We start from the raw sequence: 20029 nt of genomic DNA on the forward strand, positions 1-20029 counted from the left end.
GATCAAATTGCAGCTGAAGTGATTCAAGCAGCAGGTAAAATAAATATGGTCTTGGATCCATAAACTCATTTATTCTATTTGGAATAAGGAAGAATTGCCTTATCACTGGAAGGAGTCTATTATCATACAGATTTACAAGAAAGGTAATAGAAATGACTACAGCAATTATCATGGGATATCACTGCTATCAACTTCATATAAAATTTTATCCAATATTCTTCTCTCAAGGTTAAGTCCGTACATAGATAAAATTATTGGGGATTATCGGTGTGGGTTTCGACATGACAGATCAGCTAGTGACCCAATTTTCTTTTTGCATTTGTCAGACACTGGAGAAAAAATGGGATTACAGCAAAACAATACATCATCTATTCATAGACATATAGAAAGCCTATGATTCAGTTAGGAGGGAAGTATTGTACAGTATTCTCACAAAGTTTGGAGTACCCATGAAATTAGTTGTGCTGAATAAAATGTGTTTAAAGCACTTTTGAAAACTGATCATGTATTCCCTACAGTTTGCACATATTCATGTTTCTTTTTGTCTTAGTACGCCAGCCATCACGATTCGCTGCTGTGTCAGAACCAAAGGAAAGTGATAAAGCCAAGAAACCCAAAAATCGATCTGTCCGTGAATTCTTTGGTCATGATGAGTACTGCTACATTATGGATGCCAAGAACAATGGAAACATTGGACGGTACCTCAATGTGAGTCTGCTTGAGACTTGTGCACTTGTAGCTCAAGGATATTTAATGAAAAACAACCTCTGAAAAAAAAGTCTTAACCTCATCCACATACCTCACTGATATGATTAGAATGCAGAGGAATATCCAGGGAACATAATTTGATGGAGATCATTATTGCCAATATGCTATTTATATTAAGGTGAGCATTCAATTTCCATTAAGTATATCAAATTTGAACATTTAGGTGGCTGCTACATGTATTTGTGCAGTCATCAAGTTACAGATCAGTTGATACAGCTGAGTGATTGGCATCGTTCCTTCATAGTTAGGAGATCGGATTCAAATCCAAATTTTGACCCGAAGACTGACTAATGTAAGGATGTCTTGGTTTTCCTCGTTCCCTCCAGGCTGGGAGAGTAACTTAAAATAGGCCACAACTGATTTCTTTCACATCATTTTTAATTCATCATATGCAGATTATCTCACATACTACGTATAAAAATTACTGTCAAGTAAAGTACGTGGTTACACTACTGACTGCTTCAGTCATATTAATCCTATTGTCACTCACTATCACTAATAGTTATCCAGGAACATATAAAATTATTTTCAAAAGGATTATTCATTTCCTTGCCTTTTGTCCAGAGGTTGGAAGGGTCAGTCCTAAAACATTTTCAGAGTCGTTAAGTGTGAGTTTCAGAACTTGTGTGTGATATGACTACAGAGATTGAATGTCAAGGTAATAAGTAACTGGAGCAACAGTCACTGAAATTCTGTAAAATGCAGAGAAAGAAAATTGTGCATATAGGTTTTTTTTTTCTCTCCAGGGGGTACGATGATCAGCACTTGATTGGCCTACTATACCACCTCCAGATGCCAGATGGGTATGGAGCAGTTGGTTGAATAAGAAGTGGCAGGGGAACTGTCCCCATGCCACTTTGTTCATAAATCCCATATGACCTGACATGGGATTGAACATAGGCTGTGATGGTGGTGGGAAGCTGGTGACTAACCACCTGAGCTATGGCACAGCCCAGAACCAATATAAAAACAATTAGCATAATGCATCTCCTCCCTAAATTCAGTGGTAGATATATGAAGGAGAAAAGAGTGAGTATTTTTTTTATTGCTAGTGGGGTGGGACTAAGTCCCTTGTACTGCGGCCACTTCTGGCCTATTGTACCAGCCCCAGATGACAGGTGAGGGTGATTGTGGAGCAATTGATGGAATGAAGATTGGCAGGGGAAACCGAAGTACTTGGAGAAAACCTGCCCCAGATGACAGGTGAGGGTGATTGTGGAGCAGTTGGTGGAATGAAGATTGGCAGGGGAAACCGAAGTACTTGGAGAAAACCTGCCCCAGCACCACTTTGTCCACCACAAATCCCACTTGACCAGACCCAGGATCAAACCCAGGCCACCGCGGTGGGAAGGCAGCGACTAACCGCTGGAGCTATGGCGCGGCCTAAAAGAGTGAGTAAGTACCATACCTATATGTTGTTATATATTCAGCATTGTTGAGAAAGAAATTTGCTACTTTGAGAAACTTGCATTTGGTTTATTTTGTTTCAGCATTCTTGCAGTCCGAATGTGTTTGTCCAAAATGTGTTTGTGGACACCCATGACTTGCGTTTCCCATGGGTGGCATTCTTTGCACTGACATACATCCATGCTGGAACAGAGCTGACTTGGGATTATAACTATGATGTGGGAAGTGTCCCTGGAAAAGTGTTACACTGTTACTGTGGGTCTAATGACTGCCGGGGCCGACTCCTGTAAACTATTGGCTTCTGTGTGGCATATCTTCCTGACTGTGCAGTAGAGCTGAGGACTAGAGTTGCTGTGAATTCATTAAATTGTTTGTGATGTTGGACCTGAATTCATTCACTTTTGTAACATAGAGGAATAAATGAGTGGGTAACCATATCCAATGCGCCTCCTTATTGAAGAATGTGTTTTTTTCTTGCTAGTGGGATGGGACTAAGTCCCTTGTACTCTGGCCACATCTGGCCTATTGTACCAGCCCCAGATGATATGTGAGGGTGATTTTGGAGCAGTTGGTGGAATGAAGATTGGCAGGGGAGACCAAAGTACTCCGAGAAAACCTGCCCCAGCGCCACTTTGTCCACCACAAATCCCACTTCACGAGACCCAGGATTGAACCCAGGCCGCCGCAGTGGGAAGCCAGTGACTAACCATTTGAGCTATGGTGCGGCCGAAGAAGAACATGTTAACAGAAGATCTTATTTGATTACAGCACAACTTCTGTATCATTAGTCCCAAAGTGTAGAGATTAACTTCAAAAACTTAGTATTATGTTTGTATGCCAGTATTATTTAGCATTCATCAGCTGTATGATGCAGTGACACACAGTAGAGTATAGAAACTGTTGTGCAGTCTAGTTATGGTTGGATAAGAATGATACATGGTGATTTAATCTGAAACTCCTGTTATTCATAACAAATCTTGTGAAAGTTTCAAAAGTGCATTGTGAAAATATAAAGTATATGCCTAAACTTCCCCATGCTGTACCAGGTTCAGTGCCTCTGCAGCATACAATTCTGTTTGAAACCTCTTGTATCTCTGTAATGAATTCCTGGTATCCAGAATTTTCTGCTATCCACATTAGCATGTTTTGCAATCTTTCCACATACAAATTGTTCTACTGTACTAGTTTCAACAGGATATAAAAATTTTCTCCTTACCATGATCGTGCTGATTTTGAGGAATACAAAAGATATTGAACTCAAGGGTAGTTGTATGGATAAGGGAATTCCTTTTGGGCCGTACACAGAGAGTTAGAGTAGGAGGGTAGTTGCCAGAGGCAGTTACAGTAACGTCAGGAGTACCGCAAGGAGGTGCACTGGGTCCACTGCTGTTCCTGGCATACATACACAGAGAGTTAGAGTAGGAGGGTAGTTGCCAGAGGCAGTTACAGTAACGTCAGGAGTACCGCAAGGAGGTGCACTGGGTCCACTGCTGTTCCTGGCATTAGTAAATGATATTTGGAAAAATACTGAGTCAGCTATTTGATTTTTTGCAGATGACTGTATAATATATAGGACAATTATAAAAAATAAGGATATGGAAAAGTTGCAGATAGATCTGAACAGGCTGGGAGAGTGGGCAGCTGAAAATGCGATAATTAATCCAGCTAAAAGCTAGGCAGTTTGTTTCACGAGATCCCGAGTGATGGAACCACTATATTATTCGTTTCATGCCCATACAGAACCACAGGCAATGAGTTTTTTATATTCTAATTTTTATGTTTTTGGACAGCAGACAAGAAGACAAAAGGTTCTGGACTGAATGGTAGCAAGCATTACCTGAGTTCAGTCTCTTAATTTCCTCCTGAATCAGGTTTTGATTTGTTATCATTGTTCCTAAATATCTGAACTGTGCCACATTTTCAAAACATGTTTCCTATCTTTATGTAGAAAATTGTGCATGAATGTTGTTTGTAGGTCTTTTGTAGAAGCTTTCTACGTAGTAAGTCCTGTTGTGGAGCCCAAAGACAAGTTTCTCTCTGCAATAAATGAACATCTGTATGTTACTGTTTTTGAATGTGCTATATTAACGTGACTCTATTAATAACGTGTATCACTGACATGTTTAATACTACGATGTACGGGTTGTTAGTGTGTGGTATATTGGTATCCTATTTCCACAATATGTATCTTTATATCTGTGATCGTGAAAAAATGTATATAAGTTGATGTGTAAGTGTTAATGATTAAGAATATAGGAAGTTTTATAAACATTAGTGATGATATTACTTACAATTATACAATATGGCATATGTGTTTCTTGCCTGGGCATATTGTAATAGTTCTTCTACACCCTCTGCCATGTGAATGTTACATGGCCTTAAACCACGTCGAGGTGCCTTTTTAGTAGGAAGAGGACAATGTTGAAGGTTCAAGCAATGAGATTCTCCTTTAGGGCTTAACGGGCCTTACTCGGACGAGAGACAGGTTTCTGTGAAGAAGTCCCTGTACCACACTTGCTATTGATGTAATAATGTACTTGACTTATTTAACAGTACTACACAGGTTACATAGCAGTCACTCACAATCACAGATGCACTTTTTGCATGCACCATACACAACTTTAACATTCACAACACTACCTGGTGGTGGATATGATATGTTAATCTCCCAGCCTGTGTGGTTGTTTTTATTTCATGTCTAATCTTTCTTGCTTGTTCCTCGCCATCTGGGATTGGTCCTTTAAATACCGTTGGTGACATAACATTCTAGAACCTTCTGCTTTCTTCTGAAGCTTCATTATATTTCTACTGATTGAGAACATTCTGGAAGTTCTTTTATCAGGCTGGTGGGATGGGATTAAGCGATTCGTGTTACCGCACCAGCTATCATAGACCATTCTAGTAGCCTTTATCTGAACATTTCATGCCAAAAATTCTTAGAATAGTTAATGCAAAACTGGGCATAAGTCACACTTAGTATAAAATTGGTAATAAGTAAGAAGTGTTAATATTTAAGAATTACACCAGTAGGTAGTGATCAGTTATAGTATATGTGTTCGATGTGTTCTACTCTGCGCGTCGGTTCGATGTAGATTGTTTGGAGACAATGGTGGTGTATTGAGCTGGTTTGGAAAAATAAGTGGAGGGGGAGAACTGGTTGTAATATGGATCCATAGTAATTATAATTACAGTTCCATATTTTATAACTTTAAATAGTGTATCACCTGTTAATGGTTCCAATTGACTCAAAACGTCGCGTAATTTTAACATAGTTAATGAACTCAACTGATACAAATGTGGTTGTGAGTTGATTACTTATTTGTTGTGTTGACAGTTATACAGGGTGTCCCAGGAGTATGGTGCCATACTTGAGGAGCGTACTGAGGGTTCCCTATAGAATAACTTTGAAATAGGAACCCATCTCCACAAACGTAAAAGAGCAGCGCTAGGGCAGCATTCAAAATCATTTCGTTTAAACTTGGCGCCTCAATGTCGAACTGCGTTGCATAGAGGAACAGCCATCCACCAGCACTCGTGCCATTGCCAAGATTGTGAGGACATCAAAATCAAGTGTTTGGAGGATCTTGCACGACCGCGAATTTTATCCATATCATCCAACGCGAGTACATGATGTAGGTCCAGCTGACTTTGTACCACGAGTTCAATTTTGTCAGTGGAAACTGAACCAGTGTTTACATCAACCCAACTTCCTGAATCACGTGTTATTCACAGACAAAGTGCAGTTTACAAGGGATGGCTGGTTCAACTGTCAAAACAGCCACATTTGGGCTGACCAAAATCCTGACATTAGTGTAGTTTCAATTAATATGTTGCTGGACATTATCCATCATCTTGTCTGTTCTTTAAAAACCGTCTAGTTTCTATTAAAACACAACGTTTCGGGAACTGGAATCTGTCCCCATCTTCAGGTAAAACCTACTCAGTTGGGTCCAATAGACACAGCTAGCCCCTATCTCCAGACATATTAATTGTAACAATTTACCATCATCACAAACTTTTAGATCTTAATTACTGTAGTTGTTTACCACCGGGCACAATTTTCTGTCAATGTCTGGGCAGGCATCATTGGCAATCACTTGATTGGGCCTTTCCTCCTACCACTGCGACTCAATGGGCCCTTTTACAAGGTGTTCCTGGAAGGTATCCTTCCAACTGTGCTAGAAACCGTGCCACTGATTGTATGGAGGCAAATGTGGATACGGCATGACGGAGTGCTGGCACACTTCAGCATTGTATCACGAGACTACCTGGATGCTGCTTTTCATGGTCGTTGGATAGGAACAGGAGGCCCAGTCCATTGGCCACCCTGATCCCTAGACTTGACACCTCTGTACTATTTCATCTGGGGCCATGTGAAAAGCCTGATCTACGACACGCCTGTGGATAATGAATTTGAGCTGTTGGCCAGAATACTCGTTGCATGTGACGTGATCCGTGAGACACCTGGAATATTTTAAAGGGTGCGCCAATGTCTCTTTCGTAGATGTAATGCATGCATTGAAAATAGAGGGTGCCAATTCCAACATCTACTCTAGCAGGCGAGTCTTAAAGAGTTTGGAGGGGGTAATATGCCTGTGCATGGTCTTCGACATTGAGGCGCCAGGTTTAAACAAAATATTAAATGCTGTCCTAGTGCTGCTATTTTACGTTTGCAGACATGGGTTCCTATTTCAAAGTTGTTCTATAGGGAACCCTGAGTACGCTCCTGAAGTATGGCACCAAACACCCGGGAGACTATGTATATACATATAAATATAAACAGAACTAATGGTCCATAAGACATCCCTAATGTTGGCCACTGTCTTGAATGGTTGGAAAGGTTTTGAAACAAAATGGTGCACAGTGTTCCAAAAGAATAATAAATTTATTTCTAGTCAAGGTTATTAGTATTTTTAATTACAAACTTTTTGAATATGACATCCTGACACTAAAAGAAAATACAGTATATATAAAACACTAGATAGGAAAGTTTAATATTTAACAAATAATACATCTTCATATTTTGAATTTGCAGAAGTCAACAATTACACAGAATTTCAACACCAACTCTAGAGGGTGGCAACAAGCACTTTTTAAAAAGCATTTAAAAATGTTCATTAACAAACTACAAATATTTACAGCCTTATGCTGAAGCTTAGAAGGATTATCGTACACAGCAGGTAGACTACATCTATCCAGGACAGTCTTCCACCTCTATAACATGGGAATCAAAAGTTGGACAGATATAGGAAGATAAATATTACCTAGATATATATTTTTTATTTTAAACACATAAAAAATAGTTCTATATTTATCCATCTCTTATTTCGATCAATTCGTTGATCCATCAATTTTTAGGCCAACAAGAAACAGGTTGTGAAGATGTTCTTAACAAAAGTATGACATATGAAAAAATAAGTACCACTACACAGTTTGTTTTATGTACCTTATATAGTCTATAACTGGGACAGATCTGATCATACCCCTTGGGCAGCATGGCATCTCACACTTGCAATATAATAAATATGACTACATAACAAGAACTCATACAGCACAAGCCAACACACAAAACAGGAAACAGACTAGCTGAATATTGAGCAGTTGCATCAGGTTTGTGTTTATGTTGGTTGCCCTGCAATGAAATGCACTCAACAGATCACATAAATATGTCCTCATATAAAGCTTTACGCACTGCTTTGGGTGGATCACTGAAACTACAAGACTACCATAAATTATGCCATGCCCCAGTGCACCTTATGATGACTGTAATACTGGATTTGAGCCTGAAAATCAGCAGCATAGCTAGGGTTGGAGGTAATTAGTTTACTCGTAACTTAGTTCTAGCCCAAAGTTCAAGTTACCAGTCACATGCTGGGAGAGGACATCTCTGCAATTTATTTTATAACATGAGTATTCATAGAACACGTAATGGTATGTTATAGTAGTGTTCATACAACATATTGAATTGATGTGATAAGCTAGCAACAAATTTAAAAAATTAATAGTAACCCAGTTATCACCATTTGAGACATTATTTCCGAAAATTATTTGTTCATTCCTTTGTTCACAAAGCCTAACAATTTTAACAAAGCCCAAAATGGCTAAAGTAACATGTTATCTTCTCTTCTCATTTCAGAAGTTGCTTGATCTCCTCCTTCTCAGCAGCATCCACATAACTTGTACCATCTGGTGCACTGCCATCCTTCATTGCTCCCTATAAAAATAATTTCCATAACAGGAAATACTCTTCCAAGCAATGATACAAATACTGAATGATTCTTTGGTTATTTACCATGCTGTGTCAACTGGAATTGATAATGTGAATGAGGCATCAGGAATAATTTGCTTGTCAACACCTATAGGCAAGAGGGAGGGGGGCAGTGTTCACTTTGCAAAGGAAAATGATAGAACACCTTATGTGGTAAATATGTGCCTCTTAGTGACCATACAGGACAATAAGGTCAGGTATATACATGAACACCTACATAAACTTTTATATGTATCATATCTTGTTAAATACAAACCAAAACAAAACTTGCTGACAAAATATCAAGCACTGAACAGTTTGGTCTAAAGGTGAAACTCTATACTTGTATTCAGGAGGAGCTTTGTTCAAATCTCTGCCAGGTCACCAGCTATCCTGGCAGATTTTTCATGTATTCTTCAGTCTCTCCAGGCAAATGCTAGGAGAGTACCTTATCTAGGCCATGACCAGTTCCTTCCAATTCATGTCACCCTACAATCTGATCCTATACAGTCTCAATACTGGAAGCATCACTGAATACTCACAAATAAGGATACATGTTAATCAAAAAGTCGGAAGTACCAACTTTACTTCACAAGGTGCTAGAAGGGATGCTCTTCTTCAGACTGAACATTTGATGAAACATCACAAAGAACGACAAGGGAACTACTTCAGTACTCCACTGTAATAACTATGCCAACTATGATGTGTGTTCAGAAGCACGGTCATAATGTTTTTACATAGTTACGCAACTGATCTGAGTGGACACAGTTTATTCTGGAAGTGAATCCAACAGATCTTCATTGACTTACCTGTTCCAGAAGTAGTTTCACACAATCTGTGTGACCTTCCCAAATAGCTGCTAACAGAGCACTAATTCCATGTTTATCTTTAGCCTGAAAACAAAAAATGTGCATTACTTGTCAATATGAATCCATGCATTACATGTATGCACACATGTGTAATTTCTTTTAATTTGGAGGGTGGAGTTAGAGTGAGTCCACTTGGTACACCAGCCATTAGTGGGCCTATTGTACCAACTCCAGATAACACATGAGTGTAACATATTCAGTTGAATGAGAATTGGTAAGGGAAACTGAAGTATTTGGAGAAAACCTGTGCCAGGTCCAGTTTGTCCACCACAAATTCCATATGACCTGATTGAGGATTTCACCTGGGCCACTGCACATGTGCAAGTAACTCCACTAAGCAAATCCTTGTTATTAAAGCATCCGTCAATAATGCAACAATATATTTTTTTTTAAATATAAAAGACATCTAAAATATGTTTCTCAACTCTTCTATTCCAAACCCATATCATCTCTGATTTAATCATATCATTAATATTTGGTGAAAAGTACAGATTATGAAGTTGCTCATGCAATTTTCTCCAGCCTCAGGATTTCAAGATTTTTTATGAACTGCTTCAGCTATCCTTAAATTTTAACTCCAGTGACATGTATGGTATTTATATTTCTACCCAATAAATTACCATTATCAGCATACATCAGAAAGTGATTTGTCCTCTCAAATCCAAAGCCTGATTTTCCTGGAAGTTCCTAATGGCATATACTGAAGCCAAGTTTAAAAGCAATAGCGATAAATTATCTCTGACAATTCTAGCTAGTTTCATGGGTGGACCAAATTCAATGGGAATGTTGTACAGCACTTCCTACAGTCATTAAATGGCTGATGGACTATCTCATCAGACTCTGTTTTTTTTTCTCCAGTATCTGACAAATGCAGAATAGCTGATCAGAAGTTCAGCTGCTATGTCAAAATCCACACTAATGATCCACAATAATTTCATCTATGTAGGGAGTTAACTTTGACAGAAAATTGTTGGAAAGAATATTTTACATGGTATTAGTGATGTTCCTTGATAATTAAATGTTTGTACCCCTTTATAAATTGGTGTAAGAATATGTTGTTTCCTTATTTCAAACAGAATACCACATCTCTAGATGTGAGAACATAAATATTTTACTTCCTGCTTGGATCAATTCTATTGGAATCTAACCCCAATACATGGTGATTTATATTTTCCAAACTTTTTAAAAGTAATTTTGGCCTCAAAATAACTAGACTCAGCTACTAATGGCTTGGCTCTATGTGTTTCAGTTTGCCTACAGACAACAGTCCCATTTACATTCAACATCTGAAAGAAATATTTCTTCCATCTACTTAACATACTGTGAGAATCTGTGATCAGGTCACCATTTTCATCTCATACAAAGTTCATCTAGGTTTATTCCATTTCATTTCACAGACTTTAGAAATAACAACCTAAACACAGAAATCACTTTCAATTGAAACACATATCATGTTCTATTTTCTGGATATAACATCTTGTAGTCCACTGAATGTCATCCAGTGTTTTGGTAGAACATGTTACCTCCAGTACTAAGAATAGGGCAAGCAACAAACAAGCAGGAAATTTACTGATATACTGTGTTATAACAGTGATACATAAAATACGATGAAGAGTTTTGAATTCTGGGATATATCACAGTGTACTCTGGTCAAAATCTGCATTCTGTCTGCTTCATGCAGGTTCCTTGCATGGCTTTCTCTTCAACCCTCAATATGGAGGCAACATATTCCTCCAAAACGTCGGTTGACTTTGAACAGACTATTCGGAAATTCGGCGTTGTATCCCTGCAGACTGAATTTTTCGGAATTAAAACTTATTTGGATTATGGTACATCATACATTCACATTAGCTCCTTTTGACAGCAGGTACTGTATAACATCCCCTTGACCATAATCTGCAGCATAATGAAGGGGCGGTCGGCCATCAATTTCTTTATTGACATCTATCTCCTGAAACAAGTGAAATAAAATAAACCGACATTCACAGTATAAACGCCGTTAACATCGTTTCGCATTTTCAATGCGCCCGGGGTTATACGTCACCACAATTTACCTTCTGTTCAACAATATCTTTGACTTGATCTAAGTCACCATTTTTAATACCCCACACCAATTCGCTCATATTGTCAATTAAAAATAACTAATATTTTCCGAATCTAATATTCTACTTTTCCAACCACTGCAACCAACAGCCATCCATTACAAACGTGATCACAGTCGTACCAACAATATGAAATAGCACGGAGATATGAATAATGTTGTTACATACGAGAACTATGACGAGATGTAAATTTACTTTACTCACATTAGCAATAAAATAATATTTTGTTTTACTTTTGCAGTCTAAGTTTCATACAGCTGTATATAGAATAGTTTCAGTAAGAGTACCAATAGCAGTTGTTGGATGTACTGTACCACATGTGGCTCCGTTCTTTGGAAAATAATGGAAGAATGTGTAGGAGTATGCAGTGTTGTACACTTTGCGGGGTGTATTATTTTAGCTGAGAATAACTTAGATTCTAACAAGAAAACACAAAACAATCATCTATGTGTGTGGCACTTCATGTACTGGTATATGGGGTGCACACGAAGATACAATAGCATTTTTAATGCTAGTGGGGTGGGACTAACAAGGGAATGGTCCGATCCGACATGTCGAAACCTGTCCTGATTCTTTTTTTTTTTCACTTCAAGAGTACGCACAACAAAATCCACTGTCAAAATTTTAGCTGCTAATACGCACTGCAGGTATTTTTTAAAAATTGCCGAATTACTCATTTTTTGTGTACGCGGAACCGCTTGTACCAGAGGTTTGTACAACCCCAGCTGCGTACTTGTCAGATTACGATGCATTTGTGCCGTGTTTACCGATCGCTACCGATGCACCGGAAGCCTAGGCCGCCTAGGCTGAGTCAGCCGTCTTGCGTGTTGCGTACTACTCTGCTCTGCTAGGGGAGGACAGTTCTCCGAGGGTCTGGCAGGCTATAATATTGGGCATATTCAGCAATTTTTAAAAAATACTTACGGGTACAGCGCGTATTAGCAGCTAAAATTTCTGGCCTATTGTCCCAGCCCCAGATGATAGGTGAGGGTGATTGTGGAGCAATTGGTGGAATGAAGATTGGCAGGGGAAACCTAAGTACTTAGAGAAAACCAGTGTTATTAAATGAGCTACAGACACAGGTAGAAAAATTAATACTGAAGGTATACAGTTTTTAAACATTTATAGGAAGTTAACTGATGGTCATGATGTGATTACAGATTCTATTAATAATAATTTTGGAACAATAGCTGACAAGATCAATACCAATTATGCAAATATGACTAACTATAGAACTATATCATTACTGACATCGTTTTCAGAAGTTGTTGAAATGGTTATATATGCGAGACTACACCAACATATAATGAGTAGCAACATAACAACAAATGAACAATATGGTTTTAGGAGTAATTCATCTACAAAAATGGCCTCACATAAATTAATTAATGATATATTAAATGTATTGAATAACAAAATATTAGTGGGTGGCATTTTCTGTGATTTGAAGAAAGCTTTTGACTGTGTCAATATCTGTCTACCTGAAGTAGGATTTTATGGAATAGTTGGTAAGGCCAATGCATTGATAAAATCCTATCTCAAAGATAGGTACCAAAGGGATGAAAATTCATTTTACTCATTGAAAGAATATTTTAACTTCAATATTAATTAATGATCTTGGTCAGTTACACGCTGGATGCCTAGTAGTATATTTTTATGTTTCATTATAGTAGTCTTGTGTCATATTAGTGTGTTGGGTTCTTTTACATACATATTTATAACTGTGTTAATGATTTACTCACTGTGATTTGTCTTTGATAATATGTGTAATTGTTATGGAGTAAGTATAATTAATTTGTGTTTATATAATTGATGCGACTTGTCCTGTTGTTTTTGACTATTACTATATCCACTGTTCTTCCAGCCATGTAAGGATTCATGGAATATAAATAAATGAATGAATGTCTGTTTTTAGTACATGATGTAATGGCTTCTTTTTCTGTTGCTTTATACGACGAAGAAAATAAGTTTAGCCAGTGTCTGAATTAAACGTAACCCCACAATGTAGCACCTACACCATGTTTGTAATGTTTACTGATGAATTATTTCAGGGTTTTGAGACAATATGGTTAGGGCTATGGAATGGGCAGGAAGAGTTGGGTTATCCTGTACTACTGATCCTGCTAGCACGCTGTACCGCTGATGACTGAAGCAGCCAGGCAGAGGGCCACAGAGAGGAAGATGAAGATACTGACTCATCAGTAAGTCATTAGGAAAGTAATGCTGCTTCATTTTTCCCTTATAATGTCCTGCCCATACCAACCCTGGAAATTGACAGCAGTTATGGAATTACTGTTAAACATGTGTGCCAACTAGTCATATGAGCATCATTAGATGTTTCATAAGTTGGAGAAAGTAACCCTGGTGACAAGCAGTTGCAGTGCAGCAAAAGAAACTGCTGTGCAGTGAATGATAACATCGTCATCCACAGTTGATCACATATAAGAAACTTATTTTGAACTTAAGCTCCACTATACTATTGAAACAAGATTTCCTTTGTCTGCCGTGTTCTTCTTTCAAATGCTAAATATTATCTCATAGTGACTATTTCTGTAATATCATTGTATAACAGAAATAGTCTAATGCTATTGCTTACAATTCTCCTGGAGTATGGGTATCGCTTTACATAGTTTTGTTGTTGGCGTTGTTTATACATGACACAAAGCTTGATAACATTTGCATCTTTGTCCCAGTTGATACATCAGCTGTTCAGCTTAATGCACTCTTGTTCTGTTAGATTACAGTTCATGGCATTACAATTAAGCTTTTACAAAATGTACGAGTTCTTGCTGGATTTAATCACAATGAAGAAAGCAGTCTTCTGGGATTTGGCACCGTGTATATGTGGTGTTAACCGACGTTTCGGAGTAACGTNTCTTCAGTCACCGCCTTGAAAGCCTCAAATCTTAATCACAATGGTTTCTCAAATGTTATCGTGACAAATCGCTGAATATTATCAATTACGAGTTTATCATTGATATTGTAAACAAGATACCCTTTACATGACCGCGACGTAATTTCAGCATCAACTCCTTTAGCAATGTTAATACGTTTTCATAAATTTTCTAAAGAAAATCATATTGATTCTGTACTTCAGCATTCCGTTGCAATTGTTCAACTTAACGTCCAATATTTATCGTCCGTCAATATTGCAGCTCTTCCATTCACCACTCAACTTTTTAACATTATACACCTTGTAAGATTTGAGGCTTTCACGGCGGTGACTATGAAGAAAGCAGTCTTCTGGGCTTTGGCACCGTGTATATGTGGTGTTAACCGACGTTTCGGAGGAACGTATCGCCCCTATCTTCAGGGTTGAAGTATAAGTAAATCTGAAGCGACAACACCGTGAGACACGGTCTGATACATGTTAGAATTATATTAAATTGTTAAAATTGCTACTTAGTTCGTGTTAAAATCACACGCTGTAGTCCTCCTTTCAAGGTTCTATATTAGCAAAAGGAATGATTTAGAGCCAAATGTCGCAAGATTATAACGGGAACTAAGATTCGCTTAATGTAAATAGCCATTATGTACCACATACAGAGAAAGTCCTACAATAGCATTTGGCTTCCGATATATCGGAAGTAGTTTTCTAATTGATCAGAATATACAAGTCAGCCAATGCTCACTCCAAACAAATATTGGTGGTCCTGAAAAGGACCGTTTTTTTTGTCACTATATCAGATTACTTTGCGCTCGTGTACTTTGTAACAGCCTTCGTCCCCTCACTGACTGCATGCTTCGCCAATTCTCCTGGCAGCAATAACCGTACAGCGGTCTGAATCTCCCTACTAGTTATCGTAGATCTCTTGTTATAATGGGCCAGTCTAGACGCCTCAGCCGCGATTCGTTCAAAGATGTCATTAACAAAGCTATTCATTATGCTCATAGCTTTCGAACTGATACCGGTATCGGGATGCACCTGCTTCAGAACTTTATAAATGTATATAGCATAGCTCTCCTTCCTCTTTCGCTTCTTCTTCTTATCACTTTTGGAAATATTCTTCTGCGCCTTACCGGCCTTCTTTGCAGCCTTGCCAGACGCTTTGGGAGGCATACCACTGAATGTATCTTGTAACTCCACACACGTACACAACAGCACACTAACGTTATAAGTTTCGCAACGTCCTAGTTTTATTACGAGTGTGAACTCATATGCTCGACCTCATTGGCTCGTTAGTAAAACGTCTCGATTCTCAATCTGATTGGTTCGATTGACCTGCCGCTCAGTTGATATAAAAGAATGATGAACTCGTTCTCTGATTGGCTAGGTCCTGTCTCCTCCAAGTGAACAAAAGGACACGTTTTGCCAGACATCGAAAAATTTTGTGGTGTACTCTTATACTGTTACATATTGTGTGAGAGATGTCTGGACGCGGAAAGGGCGGCAAGGTGAAGGGAAAGTCAAAGTCTAGGTCCAGTAGGGCTGGACTACAGTTTCCGGTGGGTCGTATTCACAGGCTTCTGCGTAAGGGTAATTATGCAGAGAGGGTAGGTGCTGGTGCACCGGTTTATTTGGCTGCTGTAATGGAATATCTCGCTGCTGAAGTTCTTGAGTTGGCAGGCAATGCTGCACGTGACAACAAGAAGACTAGAATTATCCCACGTCACCTCCAGCTGGCCATTCGCAATGACGAGGAATTAAACAAACTTCTGTCTGGTGTTACGATCGCACAAGGTGGTGTCTTGCCTAATATTCAGGCTGTTCTATTGCCAAAAAAGACTGAAAAGAAAGCTTAATCTGATATTCTGACAAAAAACGGCCCTTATAAGGGCCCCAACTTGTGTAGGGGTATTTGTCGTTTTGATGCACGGTGTAAGGTAAAATGGCATACCAGGGAGATGCAAACTGCGATTCCCTATCGATAGCCTGAGTTCCATGAACGGAGCAGCGCAAATTGAGTTCGCTGTCATGAGAACGAATGTACCCTAATGTTTCCTTATTTCCTCGTTACATGATTCTATAACCTTTTGCACTGTTTGTCAAAATTTCGTTAAACAAAATAAAAGTGGTGTAACTGACGGTCAGTTAGAGCAGAGTAGAAGCTTATTGCCGACAATAAGCCGGCATGGCCGTTCTTGGGATCGGGACCCATGGCCTTGTTTTTGTTTTGAGTGTAGACTGTCTCATTGGTCCTCCGTAATGATAAAAGGAGTGTTCGGAGGGGGGGGGCTAATTTGTGTTCACTTGCTACACCTTATTGCAGAAAATGTGATATAAATTTTTTTTTGTAGTCTTCACAATGTAATTGATATTAAATTGTAATACTAACGTACAGTGTGAAGCAACCTATGCATTTATTTAACAGCAATTGCCGTTGTAGCAAGTAATACTAGAAATAGGGCATATTCGGCTGTACAATGCCTGGATTGACAGGCTTGTATATATTGTACATAGAAATAGTAATTAAAACTAGAATTAAATTGTAAATATGTCAATACTGACAATAGACTAAGACTGACAAATTACAGACCCGACCAATCGTCAGAGGGGGCGCCCCAAATGTCTTCGTATCGCTCGTGAACGTCGAAACATTTTTGCTCGACCTGCGGCACGACACCAAGACGGTCTGTCAGTCGTAATGTGACGTGATCTATGCTAGGGAGAACTTGGTAAAAATTGGTAGAATTTCCCAAGCTGCTGTTCAAGTCAGCCAACGTCTATATTGCTGACCTGCTGAAACAAATTGCAGTAATATTATATTTAAGCATCCAGTTACACTCACACAATATATATGAAACAAACTCCGTCTTAAGTGCAACAATTTTATTGTAGTCCTTTCTCTTTCCCTTCCTCCACACACGTGGAAGATTTATAGACATTTTAATTTGTATTGAAGTTTTAAAAAAGTGCAAATTTTAGAATTCAAATTGACGCGTGTAGGTTAACAGAGATTTCATACAAACTGGAAAGACTGGTGATTTTAAATTTTAAACTACGGGCAGTGTAGCAGCTACGTAAAAATACACACTTGATGATGGCCATTTAGGGCCGAAACATATAGTGTGGAGGAAGGGAAGGACTACAATATATTTGGACTTAAGACGGAGTTTGTCTCATATATATATATATATATATTGCAGTAAATTTACGTACGGCGTCTCTTGGGGCAGACTGAAATCTACGGCCACGTAGTGGTGAAAGAGAAACCGGAGGGTGTGGCAAAACGACGTGACTTGTCTTGCTAGTTCCTCAAGGACAAGCGCTTGCAGCAGCAACAGCCAATTCTTCTTACGCAAAATGTTTCGCTACGGGATAAGTTTGTCCGTTGTTCAAAGACCCCCTACAGTAAAGAGACCGTAGTTCTGCTTACACCCTTCGCACACTACTACCATCACTTCGATCGATCCGTTGTAGAATAAGAGTGCAATCAGAACAAGATGTATTGATTTAATTGTAAACAGCAAACCATCCTTTGAAATAATTGTTGGTCCTGAAAAGGACCGTTTGTGCTGCGTATGTTACGCGCCCATCATATGAAGCCTCTAACCTCCAAAGCCATACAAAGTACGGCCCTGTCTCTTCAAAGCATAGACCACATCCATTGCAGTCACGGTCTTCCGCTTTGCATGCTCAGTGTATGTTACGGCATCGCGGATAACATTCTCCAGAAAGACTTTCAACACGCCACGAGTCTCCTCATAAATAAGGCCAGATATGCGCTTCACACCGCCACGACGAGCCAGACGCCTAATAGCAGGTTTCGTAATGCCTTGGATATTATCCCGCAGAACCTTTCTATGCCTCTTCGCCCCACCTTTACCCAAACCTTTTCCACCCTTGCCACGACCAGTCATCTTCAGCAACCTCTGACTTCAAGCTACTTCTGACTTTACAGATAATCTCCGGGAGATAAATTTTCCTGACCCCAGACCCCGACTCTTATAGTCTGTCGTCTATTCCAATTGCCCAATCAGATTTCTGCTCCTCAGTGGGGCGGGGCAAACTTGCGAATATAGATTGTCGTCAATCCCAATTGGCCAAGTACGTTTCTCTTGTCCAATACGATTTTCGCTCCTCAATAGGGCGGAGCAAACTTGAGATCCAATGCCTATAAAAGTGAGCAAAATTGGTGCCCTGAATTCAGTCAAAGTTCGACAGTTCTGCTGTGTAGTGAGAAGTAGTGTTGTGGTAATATGGCTCGTACGAAGCAGACGGCGCGTAAGTCTACTGGAGGGAAAGCGCCAAGAAAGCAGTTGGCTACTAAAGCGGCGCGAAAGAGTGCTCCTGCTACTGGTGGTGTGAAGAAACCACATCGTTATCGCCCTGGTACAGTTGCGTTGCGGGAGATACGACGGTATCAGAAAAGTACTGAGCTGCTCATACGTAAATTGCCTTTCCAGCGCCTCGTTCGTGAGATTGCCCAGGATTTCAAGACTGATTTGAGATTTCAAAGTTCGGCAGTGATGGCGTTGCAAGAGGCTAGCGAGGCCTACTTAGTGGGCCTTTTTGAAGATACCAACCTTTGCGCTATCCATGCGAAGCGCGTTACAATCATGCCTAAGGACATTCAGCTTGCTAGACGCATCAGAGGTGAACGGGCATAAGGGGAGAAAAAAACCAAGAAACGGCCCTTTTCAGGGCCACCATCAGAATCGTAAAGGAGGAGGTTGTGGAAGTATATTAAGGCATTAACGTTAAAACCACCCTGACAGGATTCATGAGTAAACCAAACAAATGAAGGCGACGCGTTTATTGAATAGGTTTGTGGCCCTATCCCAGAGAATGTCTGGGCCTCCCAGGGTGCGTTATCGCCTGTGAACCAAAATCGTTAGGGCGAGTGTGGCCTCTAAAAATGCACACTATACTGTTAACCGTATCTCATTTTTCATACCGGTTCTGTTTCCTACTCAAAAAGTTACGTGAACTGCACGTGGGTTTTGAGGCAATCCTGCCGCATGCGACCCGATCGCATGCTGCAAGTTGCCCACTTGCTCGTGGGTAGCGCAATCGCATGCGGCCTTCGTTCCGCGTCCTCTAGTTCCTCAAGGCCTTGCTAGTGGGTTCAGTTATCTACTCCCATGCCTTTAATATTTAGTATAGTTTTAACTGTTGCAGCTTTTCGTGTTATCTCCATGAATAAATCTAAGAAATTGATATTTATTCCTATTTCCATTGTGAATTTGAGAGGGTGGATATTAAATTCATACAAAGTATTTTAATGCGTTATGGGAATTATAGATGATTAAAATATCGTGAACGTATCTAATAATCTCTTAATATCTATTCTCCCCTGCATTGTCTGTTAACATACATCAAATCAGTCGTTTACATTCCCTACAGAACGGACAATACTTTGTAAGTTGAGGGACCGACTAAATAATTAACATCAATATTACTACATCTACATTACAAGCCTCCAAAACAGTTTATTATAGATACACAAAATATGCAGTACTCCAATTTGTCCATGGGAACAACAAAATCACAAAAACCAATGACTGACTCGATAATGTAAAGCATCACTCGAAGAATTTTATCCTATAACTTTCGTTTTATATAATCTAATTTAATGTATTTTTACGCCAAGTATTTTAATATAATTAATATTGTATACAATTTATTAGTACTGCAGTTCAGTGGTGTATATATTTTAGCCATGTATTTGCCTGCTGATGGCTTTTAATAGCCT

At 39.2% G+C, this 20029-nt stretch overlaps 6 protein-coding genes across 7 annotated transcripts in view; 3 read left to right on the plus strand and 3 right to left on the minus strand.

The window, feature by feature from the left end:
* Positions 1 to 2614, plus strand: part of LOC111863266 (histone-lysine N-methyltransferase eggless) — a 43886-nt gene extending 41272 nt beyond the window's left edge. For both annotated transcript variants that reach the window (XM_023849473.2, XM_023849555.2), the window contains 2 exons: positions 551 to 708; positions 2259 to 2614. In XM_023849473.2, coding sequence (XP_023705241.1) covers positions 551 to 708; positions 2259 to 2465 — 365 coding nt within the window. In that variant the 3' untranslated portion in view covers positions 2466 to 2614. The remainder of the gene's footprint in view (positions 1 to 550; positions 709 to 2258) is intronic.
* Positions 2615 to 8111: 5497 nt separating this feature from the next.
* LOC111864652 (myotrophin) lies at positions 8112 to 11519 on the minus strand. Its single transcript, XM_023852087.2, has 4 exons — positions 11346 to 11519; positions 11132 to 11242; positions 9232 to 9315; positions 8112 to 8389 (listed from the first exon to the last, which is right to left on the minus strand). The coding sequence occupies exons 1-4, from the start codon at positions 11412 to 11414 to the stop codon at positions 8303 to 8305; spliced, it is 351 nt and encodes a 116-aa protein (XP_023707855.1). The 5' UTR covers positions 11415 to 11519; the 3' UTR covers positions 8112 to 8302.
* Positions 11520 to 15081: 3562 nt separating this feature from the next.
* On the minus strand, positions 15082 to 15453 carry LOC117282155 (histone H2B). Its single transcript, XM_033750657.1, has one exon. The coding sequence runs from the start codon at positions 15451 to 15453 to the stop codon at positions 15082 to 15084; it is 372 nt and encodes a 123-aa protein (XP_033606548.1).
* A 280-nt stretch (positions 15454 to 15733) lies between these two features.
* On the plus strand, positions 15734 to 16168 carry LOC111864712 (histone H2A). Its single transcript, XM_023852217.2, has one exon. It carries the CDS (start codon positions 15762 to 15764, stop codon positions 16134 to 16136), a length of 375 nt encoding a protein of 124 aa, XP_023707985.1. The 5' UTR covers positions 15734 to 15761; the 3' UTR covers positions 16137 to 16168.
* Positions 16169 to 17830: 1662 nt separating this feature from the next.
* On the minus strand, positions 17831 to 18241 carry LOC111861989 (histone H4). The gene has a single exon (XM_023847042.2). It carries the CDS (start codon positions 18192 to 18194, stop codon positions 17883 to 17885), a length of 312 nt encoding a protein of 103 aa, XP_023702810.1. The 5' UTR covers positions 18195 to 18241; the 3' UTR covers positions 17831 to 17882.
* A 232-nt stretch (positions 18242 to 18473) lies between these two features.
* On the plus strand, positions 18474 to 18979 carry LOC111861916 (histone H3). Its single transcript, XM_023846918.2, has one exon. The coding sequence runs from the start codon at positions 18534 to 18536 to the stop codon at positions 18942 to 18944; it is 411 nt and encodes a 136-aa protein (XP_023702686.1). The 5' UTR covers positions 18474 to 18533; the 3' UTR covers positions 18945 to 18979.
* Positions 18980 to 20029: the final 1050 nt, after the last annotated feature.

The sequence above is a fragment of the Cryptotermes secundus genome, unplaced genomic scaffold (assembly GCF_002891405.2).
Source record: "Cryptotermes secundus unplaced genomic scaffold, Csec_1.0 scaffold1894, whole genome shotgun sequence".
NCBI lineage: Eukaryota > Metazoa > Arthropoda > Insecta > Blattodea > Kalotermitidae > Cryptotermes > Cryptotermes secundus.